General features: G+C 59.8%; 1 protein-coding gene across 4 annotated transcripts in view; it reads right to left on the reverse strand.

Annotated features, from left to right (window-relative positions):
• Positions 1 to 23426, reverse strand: part of AGRN (agrin) — an 87607-nt gene extending 64181 nt beyond the window's left edge. For all 4 annotated transcript variants that reach the window (XM_039563831.1, XM_039563828.1, XM_039563827.1 and 1 more), the window contains exons 1-2: positions 23049 to 23426; positions 16794 to 17055 (exon numbers count right to left, since the gene is read on the reverse strand). In XM_039563831.1, coding sequence (XP_039419765.1) covers positions 16794 to 17055; positions 23049 to 23243 — 457 coding nt within the window. In that variant the 5' untranslated portion in view covers positions 23244 to 23426. The remainder of the gene's footprint in view (positions 1 to 16793; positions 17056 to 23048) is intronic.
• Between the last annotated feature and the right edge of the window lie 538 nt (positions 23427 to 23964).

Raw genomic sequence — 23964 nt, forward strand, 5'->3', positions numbered from 1 at the left:
TTTAGGGCTGCGGGACACGATCCCAGAAGGGCCCTGGGATGCCCCCACAGCCAGACTGGACACTTGGCCCTGAGGAGCCACAAGCCAGGGGTCACTCACAGGGACTCCAGACCGTTCCTGTGCTCGGCCACATCCACCCACAGCTCCGGATGGACATCCCAGCCCCTTCCCACACAATTCCCATCCATCCCATGGCTCCCTGTCCCTCAGGAGACCCTCCCAGCCAGACTGGACACTTGACCCCACAGAGCCACAAGCCGAGGGTGACTCCAGACCTCTCCTGTGCTCAGCCACATCCCCCCACAGCTCCGGATGGACACTCCAGCCCCATCCCACACAATTCCCGTTCATCCCTGTCCCTCGGAGCCCCCCCAGCCCAGCAGGGCCCAGACGTTCCCCTCTGATTTTCAGAACAAAAGTGCAATTGAGCCGAGCCACCCCCGAGCCTGACCCTCCCTTCAACTCCAGCAGAATTCCCGGGGCTTTGATTTTCCCCTTCACGGAGCTGCGGCTCCGCGAGGCCGCTGAGAACATCAAGGAGAGGCAGAGAAGTTTGTTTTACTCGGGATTAAATAAAACAAAACCCGAAAGGAGAGCGGGAGGCTCCGTTCCAAGGTCAGGCACTCGCCTGTGGAACGCTTCCGCGCTCGGAGCAGGGAATATTCCTGGGAAGCGAGGCAGGGCAGGAGGATGGTACCGGAACAAAGCTGCCCTTCCCTGCTTTTCCCTTCCCTTCCCTTCCCTCCCGAGTCACCCAGGATGTGCCTTTGAGTCACTCCGGGTGTCTGGGACAAGTGGCACTGCTGGGAAGCCACGTGTGGCCACCCCCCGGAGGCGGCTCCTGAGTCACTCCCAGCGTTTCTCCCGGGCCACTTCCCTGCCAAAGCACGGGGCAAAGCTCAGCCAGGCATGTTGTTCCTTGGGAAAACCCTGCCTGGAGATCCCCGGCCTGGAAAGGAGGCTCTGGGAAGTGGCTTCAGAGCAATCATGGGCAGGGCAGAGAGCCCCTTTCCCGGTTTTCCGTCGGAAGGGAAGCTGCTGCCTTCCAGGGAATGGGATTGGGGTGGGTGTTCCTCACCTGGGAGTGTCCAGGGGCTGGGAAAAGTCGGGATAGCCACAAGCAGCTCCCAGCAACTTCATACTGAAATCCCTCCGCAAACGCGGCCCACGAATTCCTCCCTTTTCCTGGCGCTCGGCAATGAATTCGGGAATTTTCGGGAGTCTGGGGCCGCGCTGTTGTTAATTACACACTAATTAAGCACGTTACACCCACTCTCAGACACAGATCAATCAACTGGCAGCGCATCAGCGTCCTGCGAGCCCGCCTCCCTGCAGAGCCGCGATTTTGGGATTGGGATTGGGATGGGAGCATCCCCAGAGCCACGCCGGGAAGGAGGGAGAGGAAGAGGCCGGGATTCCTCCACCTTCCTCCCTTCCCAAGCTCCGAAAGTCCCCGAAACGCTGCCAGGATTGGAACCAGATGTGTAGGAAGTGTCTCATTAGCGGTAATTGCTTCGCGAGGATTTGAGGTTTCCCCTCTCCGCCACCACCAAAAACACTCGGAAGGAGCTGCCGTGGGTCCGGGACAAGGGGAAAAAAAAACCCCTCAGGGCAGAGTTTGTGCTGCACAAACGTTTGGGATTGGCGGCAGGGAAAGTTTGTTCAGCGGGGGCTGAGGGATCTGATCCCATCCCGGCAGATTAAGCTGGAAAAACTCCGCCTAAATCCCACTTTCCTGCCTCATCGCGGCCAAATGATTCGTGAAATGGGCTCACAGTTACGTGCCCTGCACCCTCCCGGCTTCCAGAGGGGGAAAACGCGCACGGGGCACTCCGGGAGCTCCCACCCCACAGCCCGGGGCTGGTCGGGGACGTGGCAGCAGCTCCAGGCTTCCCCACCCCAGCCATCCCCGTGCTCCACCTGTGGAGCGGTTTTCCATGGATTGCAGGGCTGGAGCGGACAAATCCAAGAGATCAGAGCTGGCAGATCCTTGCAGGGAACAGGCTCGGAGCAGGGAGACCCAAACCAAGGCAGGTTTCACAATTTCTGCAGGGACTGGATGAGATCCAAGACCTTTCCAAGGCCCTGTGGCATCCAGAGCCAAGATTTTCCTGTGCTGCACGAGTTCCCCACACCAGGGGCAATTTTCCACCTCTTCCCTAAATCATCTCTTGGTTTTCGTGCTGAATTCCCACTTCTCCACGGAAAACCACCGCAGAATTCCCAATTTATGGCACAAACCTCTCCACGATTTTCCTCCCTGCACCCCACCAGCGCTGGATTTGATCCCTCCTCGGGGAGCAGAGGGAAGCAGAGCCATCCTGCTGTCCCCCCGGTGCTGGATCCCGGCAGGCTGAGCCGTCCCCAGGCCCACTGAGGGCTCCAAGGGAGGTGATTACAGACAGCAAATCCCAGGAAGCAGCTCCCCGGATCCTAAATCCCACCAGAATCTCACTCCACGCATCCCTCAGGGACAGGACGGAGCTGTGAGGACACAAAGCCGCACCAGCCCTTTGTGGTGCCATCACTTCGGCACCTCCCTGAGCAACATCCGTGTCCCGAGCGCCATTCCCGACACCGGGACAACCCCGATCCCGGCTGGGGCACAACCCCGGCCGCTCTGGCCCCGTTTCCTCCCGCAGCCCTGGGGACAAAGGCGCCTTTGCCGGGCACAACGCCGGGCTGGGGTCAGAGGAGGAGCTGCACTCGCTTTATTTTTGGTGAGAACGGCGCGGTGGCGATGCGCGGATCTCCCGGGCTCCTCAAGTGCCACCAGCGGGGCGGTGTCCCCCGTTCCCAGCGGGGCTCCCCGTTCCCAGCGGGGCAGTGTCTCCCGTTCCCATCGGGGCTGTGTCCCCCGTTCCCAGCGGGGCTCTGTCCCCATTCCCAGTGGGGCTGTGTCCCCCATTCCCATCAGGGCGGTGTCCCCTGTCCCCAGCGGGGCTCCCCGTTCCCAGTGGGGCTGTGTCCCCATTCCCATCAGGGTGGTGTCCCCTGTCCCCAGTGGGGCTCCCCGTTCCCAGTGGGGCGGTGTCCCCCATTCCCAGTGGGGCTGTGTCCCCTGTCCCCAGTGGGGCGGTGTCCCCCATTCCCAGTGGGGCGGTGTCCCCCATTCCCAGCGGTGTCCCCCATTCCCATCAGGGCGGTGTCCCCTGTCCCCAGTGGGGTGGTGTCCCCCATTCCCAGCGGTGTCCCCCATTCCCAGCGGTGTCCCCTGTCCCCAGTGGGGTGGTGTCCCCATTCCCAGTGTCCCCCATTCCCAGCGGTGTCCCCCATTCCCAGCGGTGTCCCCTGTCCCCAGTGGGGCGGTGTCCCCCATTCCCAGCGGTGTCCCCCGTCCCCAGCGCAGCCCCGGCGCTCACACAAAGGCCGCTTCTGTTGGAGCCCGGCGCTGTTTCCTGGGAAGGGAGCCAGGCCTGGCAGCTCCCGGCAGCGGGAATCAAAGCCCCGTTTGTGCTGCCGAGCCCCCCGAGCAGCGCTGGGGCACCCGCGCAGGGCGGCGAGGCCGGAGCAGCCGGCCGGGGACAGCGACGCAGCCCCGCGCACAGATGGGGACAGCGGGGGGACAGCGGGCACGGAGCGGGACGGGAGCCAGCCTTGGCCGAGGAAAAGCTGTGCCACGGGCAGGACGCTGGGCAGCCCCCCAGGAGCCCCCCGAGCCCGGGAGCAGCGGGGAGGAGCCGCGGTGGCCGCCGCGGGCAGGGGGGCACGGCCGGAGGGCTCTCCTGAGGATGCCCTGCTTTGTCCCTGCTCCTGCTTTGCCAGGCCTTTATCCACGCTCCTGCTTCGCTGGTTTTTTATCCATTCTCCTGCTTTTTCCTGCTCCCACTCTCCCGTTTTCTCAATCCCAATCCCAGTGCCCATCCTGGAATGCCAGTGCAGCAGGCTTCCTCAGCCCTAAACTCCCGTGTCCGGTGTCCCAGTTTCCCTGCACTGGAGCAAAAGGCAAATCCCCTGCAGGAATCCACGCGGCCTCTCCTTCTCCTCTGCTCTTTACGCCGCTTTTAAGTCACTTTTCCGCTTTTCCTGAATAATTGACGGGGACATGAAAATTTAAAGTCTTTCAAGATCCCATTAAAATTCATTTCCCTTTCCCTTCGGAGAATTGCCGTTGCCGGAGTCCCATGTAGGGCAGCTGCCTTCCTTCCCGGGACTTAACTCCGGAGAAAATTCCCTGTCAATTGTTCCATGGAGACCCTGGAATGACATCCCTCATCCCTCTCCATCAGCAGCCTGCTCATCCCATTCCCTCCTGATTCCAGCACCGAGCCCGCAGCTCTGCCTCCTCCAACCCGTTCAGCATTCCCACGGCAGGATAATGGGATCCTGCTCTGATCCAGGACTGCAGCCCCTCGTCCTCTTCCTCACCGGAATTTGGGGTGGGATTCCCAAAATCCCTCTTCCCCAGCTATTCCTGTTTCGCATCCCATCTTCCCTGAGCCTGGGAGTGAGGTCTGGGATATCCCAGCAGGACAAATCCCAATAAACCATCCAGGGTCCCTTCCAGGATGCCCAGTGCTGGTGGCCGTGATCCTTGGCACACTGGGAATACTGGGAAGCGCTGGGGGAGAGCATCCAGGCAAAGCTAATCCCTGGAGCAGCATGGCCTTGGAGAAGTGTGGGATTCACAGGGAATCCTGCCCTGGGAATTGGTGGAGTCTCCATCCCTGGAGGTGTCCCAAAATCCCGCGGAGGTGGCACTTGGGGCATGGCTCGGTGGCGACCACGGCAGTGCTGGGTTAAGGGTTGGATTCCATGATCCAGGAGGGCTTTTCCAGCCTTAAATCATTCCATGGTTCCGTGATTGGAAAGGTCTTTTCCAACCTGCACGGGTTCTGTGATCCCAGGGGTCTTTCCAACCCTAAGGATTCCATGATTCCATAAAAGGCTTGGCCCATTCCCTGCCTGGCCCCTTCCTAGCACTGACCCATCGCATCCCATTAAAATTCCCAGGAAGAGAGGGACCCTGGCCTGGGAAGTTTAGGACAGATGGCCCTGGATTTAGGAACATATTCCTAAATCCCTCCAAATTGTCATTAAAAGGCCAAAACTGTGTTTCCCTGGAGCATCTGTGATGTGGGAGGAATAACTCAGGAATAACCTAAGGAATAACCTAAGGAATAACTTAAGGGAACCATCACAAAGCATCAGGAAAACAGTAAAAAAATGAAAGTTTGAGCTGCTTTTAGCGCTCTTAAAATGCCACCAAGGCCACCAAACCCTTTTCTGGGAGCTGTTCCCAGCTTTCCTCTGCTTCCCAGCCGCTTCCCAGCTCTCCAGAGGCTGCCGGGACAGGCTCGGGTTTCCCACGGAACTCCTGGAGTTAATCAAGTGTCACAACCTTGGGCAAAGCTCTCCCAATGTCCTCCCCTTGACCAAGTGATCCCGAGGATTTGGAGCAGGCTCCATAAATCCCAAAGCCACGTGGGGTTTGTTTTCCAGGAGGGAATTACCAGGGGATGCTGGGTGGGAAGCTCACACTTCCCTTTCCAGCAGCAGGAAAGTCTTTTTTTCCCTTCTTGGAAAAGGAACAAGGGCTTCAAAGCAGGCTCCAGAGGGATGGGATGGGATGGGATGGGATGGGATGGGATGGGATGGGAAATATCCTGGGCTAAAAGCGACCCACAAAGATCCCCGAATCCAACCCCAAACTCCCACCCCGGACATTCCCACTTCCACAAGGAATCCCAGAATCATTCAGGCTGGGAAATCCCTCCCAGCCCAAAGAGTCCAAGCTCTGCCCCATCCCCGGAGCGCTTCCACGTCCAGGCATTCCTTGGCCGCCTCCAGGGACGGGGATTCCAAACCTCCCTGGGCAGCGCATTCCAAAGTTCCACAACCTTTCCCATGGAGCAATTCCTGCTGCTGTCCAGCCTGGCACCAGCTCGAGGCCGTTTCCTCTTGCCCCGTCCAAGCCAGGACCAACTGCAGGCAGCGCCGAGGCCGGGGCTTACGGAGGGAATCCAAGGAAAACACGGAACACAGGGCGAGGACGCGTTCCCAGGGCAATTCCTCCCCCATCCATCGAGGTGGGAGCACGTCTCCCACCCCCCCCCCACAGCTCCTGCTGCCACAGGATCTTCTGGAGCAGGGCTGGGATCCAGGGGAGCTTCCCAGCCCTTCCCAGGTCCATCCCGAACAGCGAAATCCAAGGGGCAGATCCTGGGATATGAAACTCCCAGAGGGATCAGGGCCTTTTTAAGGGAACGACGAGGAAACAGCTGGGAGAGTGCCTGGCACGAAAGCCATGGAAAAGCAGGAGGTGGGAATGGATTTGGGGTCAGCCACAGGGTCCAGCATGGCTGGGAGGTTCCAGGAAGGACTCGGAGCTGCCCACTCCGGGGTTTTGGGGGGAAAACATGGAAAAATCCCAAATAAAGCCCGTTAAAAACGGCTGCAAGCGGCACAGAGGAAAAGGCTGGCAGTGCCCAGCAGCAGGATCTCCCTGTCCTGCTGCAGAATCCTGCAGCTCCTGGAATTTCCCTTCCTTGTCCCTCTCCTGCAAAACTTCTGCAGGATCAGGAAGGATCAGCACCATTCCTGCCTGCAGGAGGGTCGGCAAGAGGAGCTGGCATCTTTTCCAGGATCAGGGAGAATTAACGATCCTCACGGGAGGCTGAGGAGGCCAAATTTGAATTCTTTTTTCCCCAAAAAGAAGCTCTAAAGCCGAACACAGTCTGATCCATCCCCAAGGGATGCCCGGTGCGGGTGGCAGCAGCACTGTTCAAACACTCCTGCTTTAAAACATTCCAGGTATCCCAATCTCCACCCTCACGATCCCTGGGATTCGGGCACATCCCGCTTTTGCCAGGGAATTTTTATCCACACCCTAACCAGGACAGAGGGGGTTTTTTTCTCACAGCAGGGGACAAAAGGGACGAGCTCTTTCTGCGCCCTCCATGCCCTGCTGCCACCTGCCAGGAACAGGCGGATCCAAGATCCAAGGAATCCTCCTCCCACACACGCCCTCGGAGCTGGGAATCCCACAAAAGCATCCTTGTGGGGCCGGCCCCAAAAGAGGAGAGGAACGATGTTCTTACCTAAGGAACGATCCACGGGGGACGGGGCAGCACATGGAAAAAAAAAACACAGGGAAAAAGGCTGGATCAGACCAGGGAAAATCCTGCTGGGAAAAGGGCCTGGGGAGGAGCTGGACCCTCACCCCAAAAAGCTGCAATTCACCCCCAAAAAAATCTGCAGTCCCCCAGAGCAGAGGGTAACCCCAAAAAGCTGCAGCCTTCCAGATATTCACCCCAAAAAAGCTGCAGCCCTCCGAGGAATTCACCCCAAAAACCCCACAGGCCCCCCAAGGCCTGTTCCCTACAGCCCAGCCCCTTTTCCCCTCTACCACAACCCAAAATTCCCTGTGGGAAGGACAACGAGGACCTGACAGAGCCAGGGAGAGGCTCCTGTCCTTAAAAAAGCTGATGGGGGAGTGAGGGTCGAGGAAAAGCAGGGAAAAGCTCCTGCCCCTAAAATCTGAGGCCGAAGGGGCAGTGAGGATAGAGGAAAACCAGGGAAAAGCTCCTGTCCCAAAAATCTGAGGCCAAAGGGGCAGTGAGGATCGAGGAAAACCAGGGAAAAGCTCCTGTCCCAAAAATCTGAGGCCAAAGGGGCAGTGAGGATCGAGGAAAACCAGGGAAAAGCTCCTGTCCCTAAAATCTGAGGCCGAAGGGACACCGGGGGCTGGCCGAGGCCGGAACAGCGGCAGCAGCTGCTGCCAAGGGCCGTGCCAGGGTTGCCAGGGCTGCCGGGCTCTGTTATCCAGCAACAGCCTTTGAAGTCAGGGCCCAGGAATGTGCCCGGCTCTGCTCTGCCAGGGAAGGAGGGACAGCGCTGCCGGAGCCGCCGGAGCCGCCTCGCTGCTCCCCGGGAGCATCCCCGGTGCTCATCCCGTATCCACATCCCATATCCACATCCCATATCCTCATCCTATATCCACATCCCGTATCCACATCCCGTATCCACATCCCACAGCCAGTGCCTCGAGGAATCCCGCTGCTTTCCCCCCTGGAATCCCGCTGCTTTCCCCCCTGGAATCCCGCTGCTTTTCCCCTCTGGAATCCTGCTGCTTTCCCCCCCTGGAATCCCACTGCTTTCCCCTCTGGAATCCCGCTGCTTTCCCCTCTGGAATCCTGCTGCTTTCCCCTCTGGAATCCCACTGCTTTCCCCCTGGAATCCCACTGCTTTCCCCTCTGGAATCCCACTGCTTTCCCCTCTGGAATCCTGCTGCTTTCCCCCCTGGAATCCTCCTGCTTTCCCCCCCTGGAATCCCGCTGCTTTCCCCCCCTGGAATTCTGCTGCTTTCCCCCCTGGAATCCCACTGCTTTCCCCTCTGGAATCCTCCTGCTTTCCCCTCTGGAATCCTGCTGCTTTCCCCCCTGGAATCCTGCTGCTTTCCCCTTCGTTTTCCAGGAAAAAGCCCCCGGAAGCTGGAGCTGGTCCCCACCACCCCGGCCAGGCCGCACTGCTCATCCCATATCCCCAAACATCCCCTCTGCAGCCCCATCCCTCTCCCAGCCCCTTCCCCACGGGAGGGACCCCACCGCACACTCCCTCTGTTCATCCAGGCTTCTCCTGAACAAATTCCGACGGATTTTGGGGTGTTGGTTCCCACGTGGGCGGCTCTGGGCCCGGGAACAATGATTGCTGTATTTGGACACCCCCGGAGCGTTCCCAGGATTTCAGCTGCCTGGAGCTGCAGGTGCGGGGCTGGAGCTGGGATTGGAGCAGCCACCGACCCCCTGGATGAGTTATGGGATCATGGAATGGCTTGGATGGGGTTTAAATCCCAGCCAGTGCCACCCCTGCCGTGGGCAGGGACACCTCCCTCTGTCCCACGTTGCTCCAGCCTGGCCTTGGACACTTCCAGGGATGGGGAATCCATGGAATAACCTGTGCCAGGGCCTCCCCACCCTCCCAGGGAAGGATTTCTTCCCGATATCCCACCGAAATTCCCCGACTTTCACTCGGAACGCCTCGTTGCGGTGCAGCTGGAAGGACCCAGCGGAGCCAGTTATCCATTCTCCGCCCATTCCAGAGGCGAGATGTGACTTTTCCCACCCCCTTGACCCCACCACCCACGGCCTGGATTCCGGGATCGGCGCCCAGGGTGACCCTGAGCTTCCCCAGGGCGCAGGGAATGTGACACATGGAGATGCGGGACACGGGAGATTTCTTGGGAAGGGAAAGGCTTTCATCTGGAGCAGGCTCCAAACGAGTGCCAGCTGCTCCCAGCTCCCTCCTGGCACACGCACGGGGCCAGGGCAGGGCACATTCCCACATTCCCACGCGGATCCCACAGGCCGGAGGCAGAAGGGCGCCAGTCCGGGGTCAGGTGTGACGTTATCCCGCAGGGACAGAGCCACGGGCAGGCTCTGGGATCCCCACAAACCCTTCCCTCCCCAGGCCAGATCCAGGATTCATCCCTGCCTCCACCATTCCAGCACGGAGACCCCAAATCCCTCCTGCTGCTGGCACAGAACTGAACGGGATCAGCTCCCAGTGGGAATTCTGTGAGCCCACATTCCCAGCACGGACACTGCCCCAAGAAGCACATCCCAAGTTCCCAAAACCCCTCCTGCCCAGCTCCAGAGCCTTTCCAGTGTCCCAGTTTCCCTCCAGGAACCCGTGTGGCCTCTCCTGAAATTTCCTTTGCTCCTTGGGAGGTTTAAAGACGCTTTTCCTCCTCCGTGGCACAGGGGCGGCAGGAACGGGCACGGGGCACGAGCAGCGATGCCACTTCCACAGGGAAGTGGGTTTGTGACAATCCCGGGAGCCCTGGGCCAGCCCGGGAGCGGCACCTGGCAGAGCAGGGAGCAGAGCCCCGGAATCCCACACTGGGATCCAGGGAATGCCACAGGAGGAAAAATTCCCTCCCTCCTGTCCTGACCATGGCCCTCTATGAGCATCAAGCAGCAAGAGAATCCCAATGCCAATCCCAATCCCAATTCCCTTCCACAGCCACTGCAGCATCCTTCCTCATCCCTAAATTCCTGCTTCCAGCAGCAATCTCCCAGACCTCCCCTCCCTGCCCCTGGAGCAGCCAGAGGGGTCAGTCCCCACCCCTCAGTGCCACCCCTGTCCTACCCTGGCCACCCCCCTGGGAGCCCTCTGGACTGTTGGACAGCCGGGAAGCATCCGTCCTGCAGATCCCAGGGCACGGGGCCAGGGTTCAGAGGTCCCAGGGAAAATTCCCACTGGAAAACGGAGCAGAAGGCACGGACTGTGTGTGAAAAACGGGATTCTGCTTGAGGAACGGGATTCAGAGCTGGATCTTCTCTTATCACGACAGACGTGGCAGCCAGAGGGTCCCCAAGATCCCCAGGGCAGCAGCTCCAGCCCCCTCTGCTGCTTCCCGGGATGGATTCCAGCGCTTCTCCAAAGGGTTCCCACGCCTGGGCCGGGCGGAGGGGTTGGAAAGTCCAACATCCTCCCCCGGGGCTGGAGCAGCGCTGGTCACTCACTGCGGCTGCTGCCCAGAGGCCGTGGAAACGCCAGGGCCCAGTGCTCCCAGTGCCCCTGGCCAGCGGGAGGCTCCCAGTGGGATGCTCCCGGAGAGGAGGAGGAGCAGGAATAATCCACAGGCTGCAGCTGCAGGAATGTCCCAGCACCCTCTTCAAACCCCTTTGGCTTCCGGCACTCCTCCTTTTCCAGGCTGGGAAAAGCCCAGCCTGAAGGGCAAAAACCCCATGGAAAAGGAGAATTTGGGATGGAGGGAATCCAGAGGGAGCCCCACAGCATCCCCAACCCCAAATCCACAGGCAGAGCTGTGGGATGGGACATTCCCGAGGCATCCCTGGCAGCCTCCAGGGAGCCAGGGCGCTTCCAGAGGCTGGAAAAGGCTCCCTGGGGCAAAGAAAGTGCAAGTGCAGGGTGTGAGCAGGGCTGGAGCCTGAGCGGGAGCTGCCGGGGAGGGGAAAGGAGCAGTCTGGAAAAACAATTCCAGCTGGGATTGCTGTCCCTTGCCTCAGCCTGGGAACTGGGGCCCGGCCAGCAGCGCTGAGCTCCGGGCTTCTCACGAGCCGCAGGAGCTCGGGGTGGGATCAGCTGGAGGCGGGAGGAGCCTTGGGATGCAGTTGGAGTTCAAAGGGAATGTGGCAGGGATGCTGCTGCTGCCGCTGGGCATCCCCTCCCCAAAAAGCTCCCGGCGGTTTTTCCCCGCCATGGCTTCCAAATGGAAGAATCCCTGTGGTGTCCAAAGCGATTCCCCACATCCAAACCCAGCCCAGCTTCCCGTGCTCTTCCCGAGTGAAGTGGGTGGGAAAATCCAGCCTTTGATGTTGCACCGAGCGAGCGGCTCCAAAACAAAGCTGGGCCACGGGAGATAAAAAACCCCAAACAAACTTCGCCACGGGACGCATCCGGGAGACGGAGTGGGAAAGAATTCCATGCCCGTGGAGGGCACGGCTGCGAGAGCTCCGTGGAAAAACCACAGGGCAGCTGTTTTCCACTCCCAGCACAGCAGCAGAGCCCAAAAATCCAGGATTCTGGGGAAAATCCCCCAAAAAATCCTGCTCTGGGCAAGGCAGGTGCTTCCCAGTATTGCCCTCACATCGCTGGGAATCGCCCTGAATTCCCTGGAAGAGGCTCCAGTGGGGGTCCACAATATCCCCCTCACTTCCCTCAAAATTGCCCAAATTCCCTGGAAAAGGCACCACCGGTGCCTCCCCTAATTTTCCCTTCACACCCCTGGAAATTACCAAAATTCCCCAGAAAAAGCACCAGTGCTGCCTCCCCAATTTTCCCTTCACACCCCTGGAAATTGCCCGAATTCCCTGGAAAAAGCAGCAGTGGCACCCCCCCAGATTTCCCCTCGCAGCCCTCGGCGAGCTCTGGCACTGCCCAAATTCCCTGGAAGAGGCCGGGAAGCACCTGGGAGCTCCTGGCTCCGTTCCCAAGGGAGGCTGCCCCGGATCCTGGGGCGCTCCAGGGATGCATAGCTGGAATTCCAGGCTGGCAGGGCAGGAGCCGTGCCAGGACAGGTTGTGCAAACATGGAAGGGCCAGGGAGAGAGGGCTCGGGAAAGGGGGAAAGGCTGGAGAAGGGAAAGGGGGAAAGGCCGGAGAAGGGAAAGGGGGAAGAGCTGGAAAAGGGAAAGGGGGAAAGGCTGGAGAAGGGAAAGGGGGAAAGGCTGGAGAAGCAGCTGAGTCTCCCTCACACTCTTAAGGGTTCCCAAATCCAGGGATACTGGGCAGGGACTGGTCATTCCAGGGCTACTGGGCAAACACTGACCAGTCCAGGGCTCCTGGACAGGAAGAGACTGGTCAGCCCAGGGCTACTGGGCAAACACTGACAAGTCCAGGGATGCTGGGCAGAGAGAGATTGGTCAGCCCAGGGCTACTGGGCAAACACTGACCAGTCCAGGGCTCCTGGACAGAGACTGACCAGTCCACAGATGCTGGGCAGGGAGAGACTGGTCATTCCAGGGCTACTGGGCACGGACTGGTCAGTCCAGAGCTCCTGGGCAGACAAAAAATGGTCATTCCAGGGCTCCTGGACAGAGACTGACCAGTCCAGGGATGCTGGGCAGGGAGAAACTGGTCATTCCAGGGCTACTGGGCAGGGAGAGACTGGTCATTCCAGGGCTACTGGGCAGACACTGACCAGTCCAGGGCTCCCAGGCAGATAAAAACTGGTCAGCCCAGAGCTACTGGGCAAACATTGACCAGTCCAGGGCTCCTGAGCAGATAAAACTGGTCATTCCAGGGCTACTGGGCAGACACTGACCAGTCCACGGATGCTGGGCAGGGAGAAACTGGTCAGCCCGGGGCTACTGGGCAAACATTGACCAGTCCACGGATGCTGGGCAGGGAGAAACTGGTCAGCCCAGGGCTACTGGGCAAACATTGACCAGTCCACGGATGCTGGGCAAGGAGAAACTGGTCAGCCCAGGGCTACTGGGCAGAGACTGACCAGTCCAGAGCTCCCGGGCAGATAAAAACTGGCCATTCCAGGGCTACTGGGCACCCACTGACCAGTCCAGGGCTACTGGGCAGGGAGACACTGGCCCTGCAGCTGCTCCTGCAGGGAAGGGCAGCGGGATGTGCCAGAGCAGGGCCCAGGAGCCGTGGCAGAGCCGCAGCCTCCCACTCCCACTCCGGATTAAAATTCCTCAGGAATTTGCTAAACAAATGGAGCTTCCCGGCTCCTGCCACAGGCCCGGGGGATGTTCCACATTTCTGCCACGCCAGAGACGGAGGGGAGGGACCCTGGGGTTGGGGACAGGGCTGGGACAGGGCTGGGTGGCCTCTGCGGCACTGAGACACCAGCACTGCGGCCAGTCCCCATCCAGCCTGGCCTGGGACACTCCCAGGCACGGGGAATCCATGGAATACCGACTTCCAGGGCTTCCCCACCTCGCAGGGAAGGGTTTTTCTCTCAATATCCAGCCTGAATTCCCCCTGTTCCAGCCTGAACCCTTCGCTCCTTGCCCCTGCTGAGGAGCCCCTCTCCTGGTGGGATCCTCCAGCTCCTGGGAGGCCGCTCCGAGGTCTCCACGGAATTTCCTCTCCTCCTCCATCCTCCAGGCTCTTCCCAGAGCATTTTCCATGGCATCCCTGAGAGGAAACCTGCTCCAGCCCCCGGAGGAGGCGGCAGGAAGGGGCCCCCAGGGCTGGATTTTCCCCTCTCCACTCCTTTTTTTTTTCCCTGTTTCCCACATTTCCCAGCTGCTGGAGAACTCCATGGCCCTCCTGGGACGGAGGTGTTGATGCTGCTCTCATTATCTCTGATGGAAAACAGAGCCGGGGAGAGGAGGAAGGAAAGGAAAAAACACTTTTTGGAGGGAAAAACCCACACATCAACCCCTTCCCTGCCTGCTCCGGAGCACAGGGAGATGCCAGGGATGGATTCAATGGAATGGCAGGAGTGGAAAGGGCGAGCAGAGCACGGGAAGTGCCCCAGCCACCTCTCCCAAATTCCCGGGAAGAGAGAAGCCCTCTGAATTCCTGGGAGCCTCGGGAAGGAGCCTGGAATGGGAACTGTGCAGGGGCAAAAGCAGGAGAAAAGTGGGAAAAGAGGCAGCGGGGAAGGGGCAGCTCTTCCCACAGGGATGGGAATCGGGGAAAGGCTCTGGAATGGCTGCAGTTCCAAGGAAAGGGACTTTTTTCCACCTGTGGAGCACCTGCAGCACATCCCGAGTTTTTTCATGGAGCAGAATTTCAAAGGCTCCTGAACTGTGGTCACAGCAGTGCCCCAAAAACGCCCACAGTGTCCTCAGAATGTCCCAGAGCTGCTATTGATGCCCCAAACCAGCCCCAAAACTTCTGATGTCCCAAACCAGCCCCAAAACTGCTCCTCATGTCCCCAGTCAGCCCCAAAACTGCTCCTCATGTCCCCAATCAGCCCCAGAACTGCTCCTCATGTCCCAAATCAGCCCCAGAACTGCTCCTCGTGTCCCAAACCAGCCCCAGAGCTGCTCCTCATGTCCCAAATCAGCCCCAGAACAGCTCCTCGTGTCCCCAACCAGCCCCAAAACTGCTCCTCATGTCCCCAACCAGCCCCAAAACTGCTCCTGATGTCCCCAATCAGCCCCAAAACTGCTCCTCGTGTCCCCAGTCAGCCCCAGAGCTGCTCCCGGTGCCCCCGAACCCCACAAAAATTCCCCTCCAGGCCTTTCCACCACGATTAAACCTCCTGGAACCCCTCTGCCTCCCCTCCAACCTGCGCTGCCTCCCGGGGGTTGCCCTGGGCTGACCTCCCTTCCCAGACAAGACTCAGATGTCTTGGATTTTTCCAAGCTGGAGCCACAGGACACGAGGATAAACTCCCAAACATCCGCGTTTTTCCACTCAGCTGCCTCCATTCCTCCAATTCCTTCTGCGAAAAGCCCTCCAAGGTTTGTTTGGAAACTCCAAAGTGCAGCAAAGAGCAGCTCTGCTTGGAGGATCCGATGGGAAAGCGAGTCCTGGAGCTGAATTCCCAGCCTGGGAGCTTGGGAATGCTCACCAGGGTGGCAGGAGCAGCTCCTCAAGCCTGGCTTTTCCCAGATTTCCAGGAGCTGGGTGGGCTGGAAGGGATTTGCAGAGGGCTCAAGGGGAGGGGACTCAACACAGCGAGAACGGGGCTTCCAAGGTGTGGGAAGAGTGGGAAATCCACGGAATATGACCCAAAGGAATGGCTTTCCCAGGAAGAGTGGAGCGGCTGCCGAGTCAGCTGGATGCCAAAATAAAAATCCCACCTGCCCTGAGCAGCACCCGGAGCTCCCTGGGGTGGGAGCGACTCAAAGCCCCCCCGGTTTTGGGATTTCTTGCAATTCCAGCAGTTGGGAGAAATCAGCTCCGGCACGGGTGGGGTGTCCAGGTGCTTTTCCAGCCCTTCCCAGTTCCCACATTCCCACAGCAGCCCCCCTGGCATGGCAGCAGCATCCTGGGGAAGGGGGAATTGCTGAGTTGAAGGGACAAAGTCTGCAGGAAATGATCCCATGAATTGTTGGGAGGAATCAGTGGCTGGCACAGGGCAGGGAATGAGGAGAAATCCTTTGTATCCCTGTGGATTGGGAATTAAAGCTCGGAGGGAAGAGTCCAGACATGCCCAGGAGCAGCAGCAGAACCCTTCCCAAAAGATGCTGGATGGGAGGGAAGGGCTGGGGCCAGCCCCAGCCACCTGTCCCAATCCCACACCAAATCCATGGATCCCGATCCCTCCTCAGCTCCTGAGGGCCTGAAGGGATGGCGTGGAATGGTTGGGGTTGGAAAAGACCCTAAGGATCATCCCATTCCACGGGCAGGGACACCTCCCTCTACCCAAGGGTGCTCCAAGCCCTGTCCAGCCTGGCCTGGGACACTCCCAGGCACGGGGAATCCATGGAATACCGACTGCCAGGGCTTCCCCACCTCGCAGGGAAGGGTTTTTCCCCCAATATCCAGCCTAAATTCCCTGTTCCAGCCTGAACCCTTCACTCCTTGCCCTGCTGAGGAACCCTTCTCCTTGTGAGATCCTCCAGCTCCTGGGAGGCCGCTCCGAGGTCTCCACGGAATTTCCTCTCCTGCTCCGTCCTTCAGCACCACCCCAGCTCCCAGCAGGGCGCGCGAAAAACCCCAAATCCCAGCGGGGAGGGCAGAAACCTCCCCTAAATTTGCTCCAAAAGCCCCACTCACACTCACACTCCTCCCTCGGAGCGAGGCAGGAGCAGGACTGGCGCTTCCCCGGGATAGCGCGGAATTTTAGATCCCTATTTTTATGGGTGTTTTGTATTTATAGCCCCAGATTTTTTTCATAAATAACAAAAAATTCTCCTTCCCTCTCCCAAAATCCCATCCAGGGCAGCCTCTCTTGAGCTGCTGACCCAGAGCGGGGTCATTCCCCCCGTCAGCATTCCCAGCTGGAAAAAGGGGTTATGGCCTCCCTGCCGTGGATCCGAGGGGAGGAGGGAGCCAGTCCTGGGGTTTTTCTGTTGTCCAAGCAGAATTCCTGCATTCCTGGCCCTTTTCACTCCTCTGCTCTCAGGACACACTCAGCAAAGGCTTTGGGGGCTCCAAAATCCTTTTGGGGGCTCCAAAATCCCATTAGGGTCCTCCATAAAACTGCAGGATGACCCTAAATCCCCTGCCCATCAACCTCTGACCCCAAAGTCTGTTCCAGAACCCACAGCCCAGAGCAACCCATCCTAAACACACACAGAGAGAGAACAGCAGGATGACCCTAAATCCCCACCAACCCCAAAATCAGTGCCAGCACCCCCACCCCGACCACACCCAAACCAGCAGGACGCCCCTTAACCACCCAACCCCTCGCGGAGCAGGGGAAAAAATCCCGGAAAAATCCTGGAAAAATCCCGGGAACAGCCTCACCTTCCACGCAGTGCTCCACCTCTTCCAGGTTGCGCAGGGTGATGCGCATCAGGCTGGAGTTGAGCATGAGCTCGTTGCGGTGCGCCGGCCACAGCGCCTGCGGCGCGGGGTTCACGAAGAAGATGCGCGTGTCGCCCGTGGCCACCTGGTTGTCACAGATCAGCGGGTCCCCGAAGCCCCCGATCACCACCTTGTTGCCCCCGTCCAGCAGGATCTCGTGGGTCACGATGTCTTTGCCCTTCAGGTAGCGCCAGACCCGCACCTGGAAGGGGAAGGGGAGAGAGGTCACGGGGTTGTTGGGCTTCCTGGGCTCCCATTTCTCCTTCCTGGGCTCCCATTTCCTCTTCCTGGGCTCCCATTTCCCCTTCCTGGGCTCCCATTTCCTCTTCCTGGGCTCCCATTTCTCCTTCCTGGGCTCCCATTTCCTCTTCCTGGGCTCCCATTTCCCCTTCCTGGGCTCCCATTTCCTCTTCCTGGGCTCCCATTTCTCCTTCCTGGGCTCCCATTTCTCCTTCCTGGGCTCCCATTTCTCCTTCCTGGGCTCCCACTTCTCCTTCCTGGGCTCCTCTTTCCCCTTCCTGGGCTCCCATTTCCCCTTCCTGGGCTCCCATTTCCCCTCTCTGTGCTCCTCTTTCCCCTCCCTGTCCCAAACCATGGAGGATTCAGCCAAGGGAGCCCCTCTCCCTTTATCCATCCAAACTTCAGGCTTAAGAAATAAATCCTGGCCACAGGAGCCCTTCCCAGTCCCCTCTCCCAGTGTTCCCAGTGTCCCCAGACTGGCTCGTCCACCTGCGCCCAGAAATCCACCCCACACAGAGGAAGCAGCAGCTGCCACGTGGCTCTGAGGGCACACAGGACACAGGGGACACATCCCCATCCTGTCCCCATCCTGTCCTGGCCGGTCAGAAATCCCCCGGGCAGGGAATCACAGAATCCCCTGGAATGGGAACAGCTCAGGGTCCCCTGAGCAGGGAATCACAGAATCCCTGGAATGGGAGCAGCTCACCGGGGCTTTGTGCTGGGACATCGCTGTCACCACAGGTGTCCCTCCTGCCACAGCCCTGAGGGCACCTCAGCACCCAAGGCCTTCAAGGAGGGGGTGGCTCCGAGATAACACGGGTGGCTCCGAGATAACGGGCTCTGGAGCCCCTCTCCAAATCAGGACACCCGTCCTCGCTTCCAGAGTGTCATTCCCAAGAGGGAAAAGGGGCAGGGAATGGATATTCCCACACGGCTGGGCAGCCAGGCATCCCCCACCCTTGGGGGACACTGGGGGTGGCGGTGGTGACACGGGCCAGGAGGGGATTTAGATCCAGAGCAGATCTAATCCCGCTGGAAAAGGAACCATTCCTGGTTTTCTGCCTCTGCCCCGGTGGTCCTTCAGGTGTCCCCTCCCTGAATCCGAGGGGCTGTTCAGACACAGAGACTTTTCTGCCAAATTCCTCCCCATCCCCTCCCTCGGCGTCTCCAGGCGAGATCTGAGGCTCCAGAGTTCGGATCAGGGGTTGAAGCCTCGCTGGGGGCTCTGGGGAATGCAAATCCTGTGATCTGTCATCAATCCCGGAATTTTTTTTTTTGCAGCCCTGACTCCACAATTTCAGCCCAGCTCTCAGCCTTGATCGAAGAGGCTTCAAAGTTCACCCTGAGCCAAGCTCCTGCACAGCGTCCCTGGCAGCACTGGGAGGACGGGAACAGGGTCATTCCCACATTCCCTGTGGCCACAGGAGCCACAGGACGGGGCCAGAGCCTCCTGCTCTGTGCCAGCCTCACCTGCTGAGCAGGAAAAGGGAACGAATCCAGCACCGCCTGTGCCCTGCAGGCACAAATCAAGGCTGAGAACCAAGTTTAGGCCTTTATTTCTCCTGTTTTCCTCACACTTTCTCCCTCTGGTGAAACATTTGGAGTGGAACCCCGGCCTTGGTGGGGGGGTCTGAGCTCCCAGGCAGCGCAGCCATCCCAAAAAGGCAATAAATTACCCCAATTATGACCCCAACAACTGCACCCTGCCCTTCTCCCCTGCATACCTGAGCTGCACCAGCAGCCCAGGTGTAAGCAGGGCTGTGACAGCAGCCGCACATGCCTCGGCTGCTCCCAGGCGTGGAGAGCTCGGCCCCGTTCGGGGCAGCCACGTGTTCCCCACACCCGTTCATCCTCCAGCAGGAACGGGGGTGGCCCCCCAGTTCCAAAACACACGGGGTAATTCCTCCCTGGGATGTGTCCCTCCCCGCACAGCCCAAATCCAAGCTGCAGAGAAGGGACAAGGGCCGAGGGACAAGGACAGGTTTTGCACCTCCTGCAAAGCCGCGGAGGGGGTGGGATGAGAGGGTCTTGAAAGGCTCCAGCTTCCTCAGGAGGGGCGGCTCCGATCTCTGCTCCCTGGGAGCAGCGACAGGACCTGAAGGAATGGCTGGAGCTGTGCCAGGAGAGGTTTAGGGTGGAAAGCAGGAACATTTCTTCCCCCGGAGGGTGGTGGGGCACTGGAGCTTCCCCAGGAGCGCTCAGGGATGCCCAGGGTGAGACTGTGCGGGGATAAAAGTTGGACTCTGCTCCCTGTGGGTCCCTCCTGCCCCAAACCATCCCGCGACTCCCTGAAGAAGCCTCGGAGATCTTCCCTGATCCCACAGGGATCGCAGCACCCACAGCGACATCCGTGGCAGGGGACAGCCCCTCCCGAGGCCACCAGCGGCCGTGGCAGCCCAGGTAAGCCTGGAAAAGCTGTGAAGGGCTCAATCCTGCGCGCACAACCCCCTCCTGCCTCCCCAGCTGCTCCTCCAGCCTCCTCCCCGGGCTGGAGCTGTTCTCTCCCCGCAGTCAAGTCAAGACACCTTCCCGCAGCCCCACCTCCTCCTGCTGCTGCTCCAGCCCCAGGGCAGGCTCCGGAGGAGGTGAGCAGCAAACCAGGGCGAAAAACCTGCCAGACAAAGGAGGAAAAAGGGGGGAAAAACCTCCTCCAGCAGGCAGAAAACACAGCCCGAGGCTGGCGCTGAAAGGCGCGCGCGGGGCGTTTTCACAGCTCGGTTTTGGGTTTTTTTCTTTTTGGGAGGGGGGGGGGGGGAAAAAAAGCTGAATTCTCCCCCAGCTCAGCAGCAGATGGTAATTGGCGTTAATTGGCGTTAATTGGCGTGGCTGCTGCGCTCCGAGCCAGGCCACAGCACTCCCCGAGAACATCAAGAGTCCGGCGGCCTCCTCCCCGCCCTGCTCCCTAATGAATGGATGCGCAGGCACCAAAGCCCCGCAGTTACCTGCGGGCATCCCATTCATCAGCGCCGCACAATTAAGACTTTGTCACCGCTGACTCACCGGCGGCAGCGAGGATCGCGGGGAAGAGGAAGGGAGAGGGAGGAAAAAATGGGGCTGGGACCTGTTTGGAGGAGGACCCTTCCCCGGAGCGCTCTGTTTTTCCAGGGAGAGCAGAAAACGCTGGATTTTGAGGGGGTTTTGCAGCGCCGGGGAGGCAGAGGAAGAGCAGCCACAACTTTATCCAGGCAGATCCTTGCACGGGCGGGTTTTAAGGGCAGGAAAACAAATGAAATAAACAGAAATGAAAGGATTTTCCAACGTGCCACGGGGTGTATCCCATGATGGGGAAGGGGACCACCTGTGCAGGAACATTCCCGCCGGGAATACGCTGCGGGAAGTGCCAGGCTTGGCTTTGTAAAGCCGGGTGAGAAGCTGGAGCAAAGTCCCCTCTGGAGGAGCTGTCACTCGGGGTCGCCACTGAATTTTGGCAGTCTTGGGAGATGAAAGCCAGAATCCACTCCGCTTCCAGCCCTTCCTTCTCCCTTTTTTTGTCCCTCTCTGGGCCTTTTCCCTGCCCTTTCCCCAGGACCCAGCAACTCCCGACAAAACCCCCCCAAAACCTGGCCTCTATTGTCCGGAACAGGATCCACATCCTTTTCCACGCTTCCTACAGCACTCACAGAACCTGGATTTGTCCTATAAATGGCAGCTGCCTTCCTACACATCGGGATAGCCCAGAAAAAGGCGCTTCAGGGGGTCAGAGCAGGAAGGGACAATGCCAGCACAGAGGAGCCGCAGCAGCACCTTTGGGAAGAAGTCAGAAGCTGCAGTCAGGAGTGTCAAATCCCTTGGAAAAACAGCACGGCAGCCACTTTTTGGGAATGCTGTCAGCCTTCCCCAGCTCCCCTGGCAGCGCAGGAACGGCTGGCAGCGATTTCGGGGTGTTTATCTAACCTTAACTTCACGTTTCTCCTCGCGCTTATCGGCGTCCATCAAAGCCCTCAGCTGGGAGGGTTGGGAGCCGAGCTGGGGAGAACAATGCCCCAGTGAGGAATTCACAGATCCCCACGTGCCCGCTCCCTCCCGGACCACCCAGCTCCGGGAATACTCGGGATTTTGGGTGTGGAACTCCCCGCACACGCTGGGCCCTCGCCTTTCCTCTGCTGATAAGGAAGAACCTGACAGGAGATAACGGCGGGGTCTGGGGAGCAGCGACCAGGGCAGGACAGCGGGGATTGGGGCAGGAATTTCCTCAGCAGCAAGGTCCTGGATTTATCCCAGCTCTGCAGGGGCAGTGCAAGGACAGCAGGAGCCGGGGGTCAGGTTTAATCCCGAGTTGCTGTTGGAATTTAGGTGTTTGGTTAAAAAAACCCCAAAACCGCAACAAAATAAACGGTAGGGGTGGCCAATCCAGCCAAATCCACACAATTCCAAGAGTTTGGGAGATGTTAGGAGGGCGAGAAGCCAAGAGCTGCTGCAAAGCTGCACATCCCCAAGTCACTGCAGTGACGGGAGATTTATCTGCGTCCAGCTCCTTGGGACATCCCAAATCCCATTCCAAAGCTTTTTTCCCTGCAAAGACACCGTGAGACGCCACTAAAAATGCCACGGGATGGGCTGAAGGGCAGGGAAAGGGACAGGGAACCGCTGTCCTGGGGAAATTCCCGAATGTCACAGCACTGCCGGGATGGGATGGGATGGGATGGGGAGAAAGCTTTCCTGCTTTCCCTTTTACACGACTCCAGGGCTGGAATGGTGTCTCAGGAGCACATCCCGGCCCTTCTGTGCTCCGAGGAGACCAGGAATGGGCAGGAGCAAAAATCCCAAACTCCAGAGCAAGCAGCACGAACCTCTCCTGGGCACTGCTCAGGGAAACGCTGGGAAGAGATTCCCTTCCCAATTTCAGGAATACGAATTGTGCTTCTCACAAAGCCACCACGGGCAGCTCCATTCCAATCCCGGCTGCTCCAGATGGGGCTGGATTGCACCTTGCAAAGGCAGAGCTGCTGAGCAGGCAGCTTTTCCCATCCCAGCTTTCCTCATCCCAGCTTTCCCCATCCCAGCTTTCCCCATCCCAGCTTTCCCTGGCCCAGAGTCCTGCCCTGCTGCTGCAAGCTGATTTTCTGCCAGGCAGACACCTCGCTGCGAGTCTGCAGTGGGAGAAAAGGGATTTTCTTTCTCAGCCGGGCATTTCTGCCTCGCCACCAGCGTGGCAACCTCGCGCCGGCCTCAGGTGGCCACAGGCATCTGTGCCCCGCTGCTGGCAGCAGCTCATTAATTCTCCGCGGAGCACCCAGGATGTGCCAGACACTGCAAACAGACGGTGCCTGCTCTCGCCTGGAGGGGCTGCGATCCCATCCGCGAGGTGCAGATGGGTCGGGGGGCGCTGGGAGCGGGCACCGGGCACCAGCTGGGCGGGCAGGGGCTGGGGGATGCTCGGGGGATGCTCCAGGGAAAGTTCGCCTTCCCCTCTGCCACCACAGCATCACCCCCGGCCCTGCTCGGCGCCAACCGCGGGGGTTTTTTTTGGAGGAAAAGGGGAATGGGGAGAAGAGGAGAAGGCAAGGGAAGAGCGTGTCCTTGCAGGCGAGATTCCTGCCCCGGCAAGGGTTAAGGCGCCCGGCACGTTTTCTGTCAAGCGGGCGGGTGGGATTTCAGGTTGCTCGGGGCTTCGCCGCCTCGTAGCTTCGGGGGGAGATAACAAAACCCCATAGCCCGAGGCCAGGTTGGTGGTTAAACAATAGCTCGGGCTGCAGGAACTCGAGATGCTGCTAAAGTCAACAGCGAGCAGCGGCTGGAGGCAGGAGAGGCTCCCAGCACCTTCCCGGCAGCCGGGCACGGAAAGTTGGGAGGCAGCTCCGCATCTCGCCTAAGAGGGAAATGCCCATAAAAAGCAACCTCCGGAGATTCCCCCCCCCTCCACCGGCCGCAGCTGCGGGAGCCGCTCCGCAGCCTAAAAAACCCCCAATTCCACCCCAAACCGCACGGGGCCAAAGTTCCCCCCCGCGGCTTTACCTTGCAGGAGTAGGTGTGGTGCACCGGGTCCACGTTCATGATCTCCTCCACCGTGCCCGTGAGCACCACGTTGGCCTCCTCCTCCCTGCGCTCCAGCTCCCGCTCGGGGCAGCTCGCCAATCCCAATCCCAGTGCCATTCCCAGCGCCAGCAGCGCCAGCAGCGCCCGGCCCCCGGCCGCCCGCGGTGTCCCCATGGTCCCGGCGGCGGTGGCGGCCCGGTGGCGGTGCCGGTGCCCCGGCGCTGCGCGCAGACAAAGCGGCCCCGCTCGCAGGCAGCGCTGGCGCAGCCGAAAGGGCCACTTTTGTTCCAGGAGGTGAAAAGGAGGAAAGAAAGAGAGGAGGGAGGGAGGCAGCGAGGGGAGGGGAGAGCAGGGGAGGGGAGAAGGAGGAAAATCCCAGGAGGAGGAGGAGGAGGAGGGATCTGGCTCCCCGAGAAGCGCTCGGCGCTCGCTGCCGTGGCCCTGGAAGAAAGCGCGCAGATTTGCATGCAATCTGAATTGCTGATAAGGAGGGAGCGGGGGTTAGGGGGAGAGGAGGGAGGGAGGGAAGGGAGGGAGGAAGGCAGCGCGGCCGCCCGCCCGCCCTGCTGGCAGCGCTCGGTGCGAACGCCGCCCCCAGGAAAGGAGCTCGCCTCGGTTAATGGATAATCAGCGCCGCAACGTGAGGAGACTTTTAAAGGTGTAGGGACCGCAGCCGGCCCCGCCGCCACCCCAGCCCTGCGCGACAGCTGTCCCCAACCCTGTCCCGGGCTGTCCTCCCTCCATCCCGCACCCCCGAGATGCTCAAAGAGGGCTCGCACCCCGGCCTTTCCCTCCCTGTCACCCCCCAGCCCGAGCAGCAGCTGTCCCCAGCCCCGTCCCCTCCATCCCGCACCCCACAGATGCTCAAAGAGGGGCCGCACCCCGGCGCTTCCCT

This window comes from Corvus cornix, chromosome 21, assembly GCF_000738735.6.
Source record: "Corvus cornix cornix isolate S_Up_H32 chromosome 21, ASM73873v5, whole genome shotgun sequence".
Taxonomy (NCBI): domain Eukaryota; kingdom Metazoa; phylum Chordata; class Aves; order Passeriformes; family Corvidae; genus Corvus; species Corvus cornix.